At 48.6% G+C, this 11,737-nt stretch overlaps 3 protein-coding genes across 3 annotated transcripts; 1 reads left to right on the top strand and 2 right to left on the bottom strand.

Moving 5' to 3' along the window:
* Nucleotides 1-514: 514 nt before the first annotated feature.
* FTJAE_13784 (DNA replication licensing factor mcm5) lies at nucleotides 515-2,837 on the bottom strand (the record flags this gene model as incomplete). Its single annotated transcript, XM_037346961.1, has 4 exons — nucleotides 515-1,007; nucleotides 1,063-2,471; nucleotides 2,520-2,646; nucleotides 2,701-2,837. 4 exons carry the CDS (start codon nucleotides 2,835-2,837, stop codon nucleotides 515-517), a joined length of 2,166 nt encoding a protein of 721 aa, XP_037199195.1.
* Nucleotides 2,838-3,392: 555 nt separating this feature from the next.
* FTJAE_13785 (VPS54-subunit of VP51-54 complex) lies at nucleotides 3,393-6,863 on the top strand (the record flags this gene model as incomplete). The annotated part of the gene is made up of 4 exons (XM_037346962.1): nucleotides 3,393-3,484; nucleotides 3,539-3,681; nucleotides 3,730-6,598; nucleotides 6,647-6,863. 4 exons carry the CDS (start codon nucleotides 3,393-3,395, stop codon nucleotides 6,861-6,863), a joined length of 3,321 nt encoding a protein of 1,106 aa, XP_037199196.1.
* A 2,180-nt stretch (nucleotides 6,864-9,043) lies between these two features.
* On the bottom strand, nucleotides 9,044-9,544 carry FTJAE_13786 (dnase1; the record flags this gene model as incomplete). The annotated part of the gene is made up of 1 exon (XM_037346963.1): nucleotides 9,044-9,544. One exon carries the CDS (start codon nucleotides 9,542-9,544, stop codon nucleotides 9,044-9,046), a length of 501 nt encoding a protein of 166 aa, XP_037199197.1.
* Between the last annotated feature and the right edge of the window lie 2,193 nt (nucleotides 9,545-11,737).

Below are 11,737 nucleotides of genomic sequence, written 5' to 3' on the forward strand. Positions count from 1 at the left end.
CGGGGGATGGCGCTGGTGGTGGCTCTGGAGGTGGCTCTGGAGGTGCAACTACGTAAATATAATTTTTATTCTACTACCTTTTCGCTTGATTGCAATCTATACACTTGAGATTGAGCTCTATCCCTTGGTCAGCATCACTTTGCTTATGGCAAGCTGCTGGGAAATGTTAATATCAAGCGCAGTGTGCTTCTGGTTTTATACGCTTTACCACCCTAACCCTCATTCATCTCTCAATCTCTCTGTCCAATGCTTGTTTTTTCTTTTTTCCTTTTTAAAACAAAAAAGAAAGGAATATTCTACGAGGATCCCGACTTTTTCGAGGCATATCACATCATGGTTAGGACATCAAAGCGTTCGCGAGGAACACGCTTAGACTGGATTATCTTTGTAATTAGGTTGGTCATACAAAATAGTCATAATGATCTCGCCTCATTACTCATTAACGCAGTCTACCATCAAGACATCTGTCGAAATTGACAAACAAGCCTTTACATTACCCGTGTTTATCGCCACATTAAGCTCCATTCCTATACACCTGAGCACCTTGGTTTCTAAACATGATCGTGTCTCTCCGTTGAAGAACCATTAACGCTCGGTTCAACGCTTGTTCGCTGTATCCTTTGCCCTCGACCATTTCCCTCCTAAGTGTAGATAGGCTAGTACTCCAACCGATAGGCAAGCGACGTTTGAGCTCTGTCTCAAGGCGGTTAACTTCATCGTTCAACTCGCGACTCCCCTGATTGCTGCCCTGGTTGACGGCATCCATTGTAGAGCACAGGAACAGTCGAATGGCCTCGTCGACATGTACTTCGGTGGCGATGGGTGAAAGGGTGAGCTTAGCAAGAGACTCAGTGATACGAACGATAGCCTCAAGTTGACGGACTGTGATGGGAATAGAGGAACGTGTGTTGGCTTCCATCTCAGCAGCATGGACCTGGCGTCGGATAGAGACGAAGTGAGAAGAAAGCTTTTCAGCAGCCTCGGAACTTAGTCTGGGTGCACAGCGTCTGTCGGATATCAGTATAAAAAAACAAGATTGTAAAGGTTGGAATTGCAACTCACGTCTTGCAGTAGGTGATGTATCGTCGCATCTTGTCGATGGGAATTTCGGTTTCAGTCATGTCCTCGGCGCCTCTACCATTCATCTGGATACTGAGAACGTGCTTGGCCATAGTCTCATCCTTCTCGCGGCTATGGTCATCCTTGACAATGAAAATCATATCAAAACGTGACAGAATAGTAGTCTGAAAGTCGATGTTTTCTCCAGGAGTCTTCATATCATCATACCGACCAAAGATAGGATTGGCAGCAGCCAAGACTGATGTTCGCGCATTCAGAATAGTGGTGATACCGGCCTTTGCGATGGAAATAGTCTGCTGTTCCATAGCCTCATGAATCGCAACTCGATCTTCGTCTCTCATCTTGTCGAATTCATCAATACACACGACTCCTCCGTCAGCCAAAACCATGGCACCGCCCTCGAGATAGAATTCCCGAGTGGATTGATCACGCTGAACAGATGCTGTCAGACCTGCAGCGGAGGAGCCCTTTCCCGAGGTGTATATAGAGATAGGAGCCGTTTTCTCGACAAATTTCAGAAGCTGTGACTTGGCTGTACCGGGGTCACCAAGAAGCAATACGTTGATGTCGCCTCTCAATTTCATTCCATCGGGAAGGATTTTCTTTGAGCCACCTAACAGCAAACAAAGAATTGCCTTCTTGATATCGCGGTTACCGTAAATAGAGGGCGCAATGCAGTCGGCCATCACGTTGTATATATCGGGCCGTCTGCTGAGCTCCAGAAATTCTTGCTCCTCTTCCTCTGAGAAAGTCGCATTTCCCTTGGCTGCTTGATCGATATCTGTCTGGATCCCAACCGCTCTGAGATAAGGGGTACGGATTGCTACAGCACCACCATTGGAAGAGTTCTTAGAAGCCTTGTTTTGGTAGATCGAGAAGATGCCCATAACAGTACATCTCGATCCGGGAACAACCCTGTTTGTGAGGTATCTGTCAGCTGAGATGAGAACGTGTCGAGGCAGTTCTCCGACAGGGACTTGATCGGGAGCCTCTTGAAGCTTGATGATCTGTTGATCAACAAAGCCAGACTTTTCGTGAACAACAAAGTAGGGATCCAAAGGACATTTCGGAGTTGGATCGTTGGGAACTCGGCTACGGGCACATTGCCGAGGCAGAGTGACACCTGTGAAGCCACCTAGAACTGGGATGTTTTGTGTGTGCCCGCAGTTGCGGCATTGAATATGGAGTCCTGTCGCCTTGGATGACATAACAGAGGCGCCAATGACAATACCCGGGACTCGCACCAGTCGCGCGATGGTCACGGAATCGAGATTACGGATCGAGACGTCGTCGGCATTCGAGTGAAGAAGAAGTTGGTGATCAGGGATCTCGGCCTTGGGCTCATGAGGGAAAACGATACGGTGTGTGCATTTTTTTAGTGCATTTTCAAACTATTGACTTGTTAGAGATTTATATATTGCGCGCTGCGTGGTCCCTACCAGAGGGATAATCTCTGCTGGCTCAGATGTCAATCGGTGGGCGAGCTCTTCGTTAAAGCTGATCAAGTCGTTGATGTTGACATCACAGAAGTATCTCTTGAGGAGGGCATTCTCTCGGAGTTGATCTCTACAGCACCGTTATTATGAAGAACTGCCGAGGGCTAGATATCTGGGGGCAAACCTGTAGACGAAGTTGTTATCCAGTCGAAAATCAAGGATGAATGTTTCAAGCTGTGTCTGGAGCTGCATTCGAGTATCGCCATTTTCAGCGTAGCTCGGCTCATAGACATGAGCCGAGTAGATTGATCCGCGGTCCATTGTGTATCTGCGTGATGTTGAATAATCTGGTGAATCACTCCTTTCCTTACGCTGCAATCCTAAAAGTTGACCAGGGAGTTTGGAGATCTTGTTTGTGGATCGATGGAGGGGCTTCACTCCGCAAGTTGGAAGGGTAACCTTAGGTCAATTTACGCGAAAACGCGCAGTCCCTCGAGACGCGACGCGTGTATAGTGGTTGCAGCTCTACCCCATACCTTAAGGGACAGTTATCAAAAGCTCAGCGCTTATCATCACGTGTTGACGCCAAGGCAATAATCGGTTTAGGGGGGGAAGTTGCGTAACTTACAAGGTGTCTAGACGGCGAGATACTGAAGGTAATATTCAAGACCCTTTTGGTGATGATGGCGCATTCTTGATACCGACCCTCTCTTTTTTCTCTTTACTTAACTGTCCTTTCAAATCTTACCTATCATATACATTTGATGGTGCACATTTTGTTTGCAATCCTTTGAGCGATGATACCCTACTAATACACCATCTACATCGCACATTCACCTCTGAAGCTGTCCTTACTTATCCGGATCTCCATTGATCATGTTCTCTCCCAGCTCTCCCAACGCTACCAAGTCTGCGGACAACCTTGCAGCATTGTCGCCTATAGGTCGTGGGGAGCTTCCCTTTCACAGGTAGTCTTAGGTGCTTTTATTGCATACTAACAAAGGAGACTAACTTGATCGCAGCAACAGTCACAGACATGCTCAAATGCATCCCCACCCGTCATCAAGACGTGGCTCTACAGCGAGCTCTATTCATTCAGTAGGAGGTATCCTTGACAGTGCCCCCAGTAATTTGGCAGCTTCCGTATACGAGTCAAGTCAGAATGGTTCGTTTTGCTTCACGGATCTTTCATCGTAAAGCTAACTTCTCGAAGCTATCTCAACCCTTCTTCAACCCCCAATTGTACGAACTGGTCTTCAGCCTCACACCTCAGCACCGGCCTCAACCGCGCATAAACCCCCGACGGCCCGGGATATCCCCCCAGTAACGTTGACAAACATCACAAAAGTCGACGCTGAAGAATTCAAGCCCTATTTGTCACAGATTGGAACCCTATACGAACAGCTACAGCGCTTGAAAGAGAGCGACGAGGATGCCAACAAAGAGCAGCGCACTGGCCGGCAAGATACCCCGACCGAATCAAGTGGTGATGGATACTTACGACCCGGGCCTAAGCCTCGTCCAACTCGGAAAGGCTCGACCGCATCACTTTCTTCGATGAACTCGAATGATGGTCACAGCCCTGTGAGAAGACCAAGTGCTGGCTTCGTTCGAAGGTCCACCCATGGACCTCCTCCGCTATCAACGATCCCAACTGTGTACTTTGACGATGAATTCCATCTCGAGAATCCCCGAACTTTTGACATTGTGAGCGAACGATCCGAGGTTATCCGACCCGCCAATGCCAATGACGGGCAAAGCTCACTCAACGGAAGCGCTGCCGCGCCAAGGAAGGCTCTTGCAACCAATGCAATTTTGCAAGAGAAGCTGTCTTGGTACATGGACACTATCGAGGTTCATCTAATCAATTCCATCTCCACCGCATCAACAACGTTTTTTACTGCCCTGGGATCGCTGAAGGAACTCCACTCAGAAGCCGCGGAATCGGTGGGGAGAATTAAGACACTTCGAAAAGAGCTGAAAGCTTTGGACGAAGAAATCGCAACCAGAGGCCTCCAGATTGTCTACCAGCGAAGGCGCCAAGAAAATCTACGCCAACTTAACGATGCTGTGCTTCAGCTGAGGCAGATTGCGGACGGCCTTGCAAGGTGCGAGACGCTAGTGGACGAAGGGGAAGTCGACAAGGCACTGGCGAATATCGACTCTCTTGAAAAGCTTATTGCAGGCGAAAGGGATGCTACTACTGCAAATGAACCTGGCATTCAGTTGCGGGACCTGCGTTCAGCTTCAGCTTTACAAAGCGTCAACGCGGATCTGACAGCTTTGCGGTCTCGTATAGGAAAGGCATACGAAACCAACTTTCAGAATATTCTAATACGTGATCTACGACGACACGTCGAATCTGTGTCATCCCAAGAGATTCTTCTCAGGTGGAGTCATGCAGCGAGTCGATCCAAAGGTAGCCATGCTAGGTCTCCTTCAGTGTTTCCAACCTATCTCACAAATACCGATGAATTGAAGACCGAGCTGCTGCCCAATATGATTGGTCTGCATCGAGCAAGACATATCGCAGAAGCGACTGTCGCATACCGCGAGTCTGTCTTGCGTGAAATCCGAAACTTGATCAGACGCCCCCTGCCCAGTTCTACAGATGATGACAATGAGTCGATGATGTCAGTCTCTACTGCAAGTGGTGGTCGACATCTATCAAATCAGGAAAAGTCATCCATTTTGGCACGGAATCTTCGCTCTTTGGATCCCGAGGATGGTGAAGATCTTCTGATCAAGATCTACATCGGAGTCACAGAGACACTCAGGAGGCTTACGACACAAGTCAAGGTCTTGTTGGAGATTACCAGCTCCCTCACTGAAAGCCCACAAGGGGAAGGGCTGATGTCTCCCACAGCCAGATCACCGATATCCAGTCCCAGGCCAGATAGATTCCCAAGCAATCCTATGAACAGTACAACATTCGAGGTTCAAGAGGAGCTCCACAAGAGCCTTGATGTTACTAATCTCCTTGGCCAAGCTGTCGACGTGGCAATTGAGAAAATTGTCAAGGTCTTGAAGGTTCGAGCAGAACAGACTGCACAGTTACCTCTGACCCTCTTCCTCCGTTACTTTACGCTCAACCTCTATTTTGCCACCGAATGCGAGTCCATCTCTGGCCGAAGCGGCACGTCACTCAAGAATGTGGTTAATGGACACATCAAGGACTTCGTGCAAAGGAATCGCGATGCAGAAATGCAGAAGCTGGCTCAGGGAATGGAATCTGATCAGTGGAATGCCAAAGACTTTACCGAGAAGAACACCGAGTTGCTCAATACCATCCTGGGGAGCAGCACGCATGATCCCCATGAGTGGACAGATAGTACCAAGATTTGGATACCTAGTTCGGAATTAGAGCCTGTTAATGAGGACGATGCAATCGAAACAAACGGAACCAGCAAAGAAAAGACCAGGACTGCTACAATCGATTCAGAGACGTTCATGTTACCAAAGTCAGCCATTTTATGTTTGGAGGGAATCGCCAAGTTCTCTCATCTGATCAGCGGCATACCGTCTATGACTGTTGATATTGCGACCTCATTAATCGCGTATCTTCAGCTCTTCAACTCAAGATGCACACAACTTATTCTTGGTGCTGGGGCAACGCGGTCAGCTGGGCTAAAGAACATCACCACCAAGCATTTGGCCTTGGCCTCCCAGGCGCTCTCATTCACAGCAACTTTGATCCCGCATGTTAGGGAATTTGTGCGACGTCACGCTGGATCCGGAGCGAGCGTGTCGAATCTCATGGGTGAGTTCGACAAGATTAGACGGCTACTGCAAGAGCATCAAGATAGTATCTACCAGAAACTGGTTGAGATCATGGGCGGCCGAGCAGCCATTCACTCACGGACGATGAAGACGATTGACTGGGACGCAGATGGAGCCAAGGGTGTCCATTCATACATGGAAACATTGGCGAAGGAGACAACTACTCTGCATCGCGTCCTAACGAAACATCTCCCTGAGACATCAATTCAGATGATCATGCTTCCTGTGTTTGCTAGTTACAGGGATCAGCTTGGGTCAAGTTTTAGAGAAGCAGATCCCGAGACTGAAACTGGCCTGAAAAGGTACGTTCTGTTGAGAATTAACTAAGCCATCCAACTAACCATCTCCAGTATGAACAACGACATTGAATTCCTCACGGCAAAACTCGGAAAGCTGGATGGCTTTGGGGAAACGGGAGAGTACCTACAAAAGATCATCAAGTCTAAGCAGGTCAAGGTAGTAGAGCCGATAACAGAAACGCCCGCAGAAGAAAAAAGAGAGGAGGAGTCCAAGGAGAGTGAGGCGATTCCTGCATCGGAATCTACGGTGGAGAAGGAAGAGAAGTAGATATCATGACAACTTAACTTGGAACACCTTTCTTTCGGGCGTGATCAAGACAGAGTCTGGTTGCACGAAGCGCCTCCTTGCAGGACAAGCACCAGTAACTAGTTGCATTGCCGACGTTCACTCAATCCCGACTTGTCTTTGATGAGCGGAGATATAGACATCGAGTTAATGTAAAAGATCCGCGGGACGTCGAGTTCACATCATAAATACGCTCTCACAATTGAGAGTTATTGTAGTTCCGAGTTATACTATTGTGAGCTAGATTGGTACCGGTAGTTCTCAAAACTGGCGTCAAGCTTCTCACTTTTTCCCGCAACCCGCATTCCAAACGAATTTGCATTCCAGTCTCTCAAGCTCCATCCGAGCACCTAGCCTGTCTTCCGACAAGCAACCAAGTTAGGCTTGAATACCCGACGGGAGGAAGCTGTCAAGACTTGGTGAGAACCGCTCGCTCGGGTTTTCGAGATCTCCGCACGGTCCTCACTGGCGCAACGCCACCTCTTCATGCCGTAGAAGCTGGCATCTCAGCATTTATTATACTGACGATGGTGCTTAGCTTCTTTTTACAGGTTAAAAGGCCAGCTCTTTTCTTTTAATTTTCCATTCTCAAAGCTTGGTTAATCTGAGGTTTGCTTATCAGTGAAAATTCCCCAGGCGAAGGCACCAGGGGAAGGCAAAAAAAAAAAGAAAAAGAAAACCAAGACCTTTCTTTATCCTAAGTATTGGGAAAGACTTATATTTTCTTGCTCCCTGAGAAAACCTAACAGGTTTAGTTAATTACACTAGGTACAGTCAGTGAGCTCTGATATACGACTCGCATGTTCGTTGGACAGAGGATCCCGAAGTCGCACAAGCACAGGCGCGGAATAACACTAACACTGACACTCCCGCGACCGGGTCTGTCCGGTTTTCTCGTAAACAGAAAGTTTTGGTTGAAGCGCGGGTTCAGTGTTGGGTTGATCATACTTCGCAGGGGTACATGATCTGCAATCAGGGTGATTGATCAACAGCAACGCGATCGGTCAAAACTCAATTCACTAGTGGCTATGTCTTGCTACCTTGTTTGCTTTCCGTAAGAACAAGCATTAAGCAGCGCAACCTCGTCTTTTGCCATGACTCTTCAATACAAGCCTGATTAACAACGGTGTCCAGTCAGCGCCAACTTGAACAGCATCGCGCAACTCACTGACAGTTTAACTCATGCTGGTCGCTGTACTGTGCTGTACCTACGTTAGATCAGAGACTCGCATGTAGGCCACGTTACATTCCGGCCAGGGCCAGGCACAACCTTGTTCCTGCAGACACAACATCAGGCTGTGATGCGTAACTGACGTGTCCTCTCTCCTCTTTTGTCAGGCGACGGTGAGAAACCAAAGAACAGTAGTCGACACTCGGTGGGCTTCCAAATCACGAGGTCGTCCCAGAAATAGAGCTAGGTAGTCAGCGTTCCGCCAGACAATGTTCGGGTCAGGGGCGGCAATTTGTTTCAAGTCTACATGTTGACGTGGCTTCGTCACCCAATTACGCACACAACATAAGCTCAACTCTTTTTTCACATGGCGGGACCAATCAATATTGGATGCACAGGTCAAAACTCTATGTTTTCATGTCTATATGTCCAGGTCTAAAGTCTAAAAATTTGTTGTCCCAAAGGGAGAACCCCATCTTTTTGTAAAGGAGCTTTTGCGCCCCAAGTCAAGTATGTACAAAGAAGTATATGTAAAAGTCTCTCTAGACATGGTCCAGATTCCAACGAGTGTAAGAAGATGTTCATAGAATGAAGAACGAGTGCCAGCCTCAATTCTCTTGCTGATACAAGAGACATCAAGCCTGTGATGCTACGCGGGCACGGAAAGAATGACGCTGCTCCGTATTCAAGAGTCTCGAAGAATGTGACTCAAGTACTGCTTTGACCTTGTCCTGTCTTGCCTGTGTAATCCATACATCCATCCATAAGCGCCACCTGCTCCAGCCCAAAGGTCTATGAAGAAAGGCCTCGGTTTTTGCAACACACGAGGGGTATCTTTCGGGGTATGTAAAACGAGAATCGTGTAGTGTAATGTAGAAAGGGATTCATATCATCGTCAACGCGGTGTTCAACGCCGCAGCGTGAAAGTGTAAAAGAGGGGTGGTGAAGAAGTGAAGTCAAGGGCCGTCCGGTGAATTGGCGACATGGAGGTTTAGTTAGACTGGGCCTGGTAGGGGCTGGCGCCGTCTCCAAGGGTGGTGATGAGGTCAACCTCGTCAGTGACCTTGGTCTGGACATCATCAGGGAGCCAGTAGCAGTTGTCACAAGGGAAGGTCTCGCAGCCAGACATGGGGGTGGCAGCAGACTTGGGCCACATCTGCTTGACGTTGTCCTTGTCGTTGGGGTCCACGATGGCAGAGACATCGAAATAAGTCTTGCCGTTCCAGCCACCGAAGGTGACCTCACCAAGCATGCCGGGTTGATCAGCCTTGCCCTTCTGGACAGCATAGAAGTTACCAATGTACTTGTCAGGGAAGTCAACAGTAACCTCCTTGGCCGAGCTGACAGTAACAGATTCGGGGCCTTCGTAACCAGGGTCAGGGGTGAAGATGATGGTGCGCTCCTTGTCGTCAAGAGTGACAAAGGTGACCGAGGCGGCGGCAGCATAGGTAGCAGAGGCGACGAGGCCGACGAGAGCAGTAGCGAACTTCATGTTGGCGGTATGATTTGGGTATTGTAAGGGGGATGGGTTTGTATGGAGAATTCTCGATTGTCGTCAAGACAAGAGTATTGATTTTATGCAGCGTCTGATAAAGGACTGAATCAGAACTTGTGATACTCCGAAGTGATGGAGTAAGCTGGTAGTCGAGAACTAGCTCGTTCAAAGTTGATCAGGGATCGTGATAGACTGAGCTTCCAAAAGGAATGAGAAGCTTTGAGTCAAAGGAATGATCGTCCGAAGACAAGAGTGTAATCTGAAACGGAAGGACTGTGTGTGTTGATCAGGGCAAACACCTGGAGAAAGGAGAGAGGAGGGCCCGTTTTATAAACAATATCTGGACACGACAGAACCCAAAGACCTGGCGTACTATACGGAGGATACTAGGGTTGCCGAGATCAGATTTGTCAAGGAAAACGCTCAAGCGCCTCAGTGGAGTCAACACACATGGAGGGTGAGGAGGCTAGGGTGTCTTGTCTTGTCTTGAGTTTGACTTGTCCCGACGGGCTCTGCAAAAGCCTTCCCGGTGGTGTTGTGGGGGTAAGTTATAAGTGTGGATGTCACTTCGATGTGAACGGAACCACTTTATCGGCCAACAGTTCGCAACACAAAGCTGAAATGAACTATCCGTCCACTGTGCTCTACTCAGAGCAACCCAACTTGCCTATGCATCGGTAGGTCAGGCCCTGTGATACCAACAAAGTCTCTCCTACCAGCACTTCTGCAGTGATTCCATTGCAGACACCTTTCATCTGGCCCAGCACATACATGTGCACATGCATTGTATGTACGGAGTACTCTGTATCATATGTACGGTCAATTGCGTGTCCCTGTGGTGATGTGGGTGTGGGTGTGGGCTCATTCGGCTGCTCCTGAGTGGTCCGGGGGATGCTTGTTGAGTGCGGGCCGTTTCTATGTTTAAGCTTTCAGAACAAAGGGAGGCCAGGCCGTTGTTTCAACGCTTTCCTTTGTGGCTTTTTTCCATCTTGTCTTCGGCTTGAGAAAACAACCGCTTCTGGTCGCTCATTCGTTGTCTCCAAATGAAACAATTTATGTCAATTGGGACTTCATCTCAATTGTTATTTTGTGACTTGGGGGTAGTGTTTCACTGCACAGTAAGCGCGCGACAACAAAGGAAGCATCCAAAAGATAGACACATACAGTACTGTACGGACTGTACAGCTAGAGGGGCCCCAGCCATCTAGAGGAAATCCGGTTCGAAAGACAAGCTTCTGGGCCCTCTTTCACATGGGGGCTAAGGCAATGCTGTCTCTACCAGTTTGGGCCAAGAGGCCGGCAGACAAGAGACGAGAGGCGTCTGTCAGCGATTCAGCGTATGTAGCCGCTCACACCCAGTTCCGCGGCTACACTACCGGTACTGTACAGTACTGTGCCCTCTAAGCCTGCAAGGGAGGGGTTAGGTCCCATAATATCGCTCTATTTTTTCTTCTAGCTGCAGCTTGGCTTGATTCGACTAGCAGCTTCTGGTCTCCCATTGGCTAGCTGTTTCCCACCGGTGCCTGGTACCTGACAGGCGTCCATGTGGTTGGACTTGGAAGGATTGTTTCGAAATCTGCTCTACGCAAAGAGGGTGTGAGGAACCTTTCTCTTTCAGGTTGTCGGATAACGGGAGCAAACGTACCGTACAGGGGTCCAACGGTTGGGCAGGGCTCATTGCAACTTTTGCAAGCTGACCGGTGTGCACGTCAGCAAAGCCTGCAGGACCAGCACACAATTTTCTTACAGTTAAAATTATGGACTCTGCTGGCACTCTGCCGGGAATAGTCTGGTCCCATGCAAGCACTTAGCTTCGCTTGTTGGCATCATCAATGACTTGAGACTTGAATGAAAATTCTGAGATCCTGGTACGGCTGGCTGGGCCACTGACGCCAATGTGGCTTTCCCTCAAACTTACGTGTCCATTACCGACACGTGGAGACTGAATCAACAACCGTGGCCACTGCGGCTTTTCTGAGTCTGCAAAGGCGAACAAACTTTTCGCTGTGCGGACACTAACGACTCGACATTCCTAGCCAATACACCGTTGAAGGATGTCAGGAAGTGTTGGAAAATATGAGAGAGAAAAGCACGCGAGCGCCATGATCTGTTCCCTCGGTCACTATCTTTTGGTTCTCCTGGGCCTAGTCGCAGAGTCGAGACCTTCAAAAGATCATGATTCAGTTCTTG

The sequence above is a fragment of the Fusarium tjaetaba genome (assembly GCF_013396195.1).
Source record: "Fusarium tjaetaba strain NRRL 66243 chromosome Unknown NRRL66243_c0000472, whole genome shotgun sequence".
NCBI classification, from domain to species: domain Eukaryota; kingdom Fungi; phylum Ascomycota; class Sordariomycetes; order Hypocreales; family Nectriaceae; genus Fusarium; species Fusarium tjaetaba.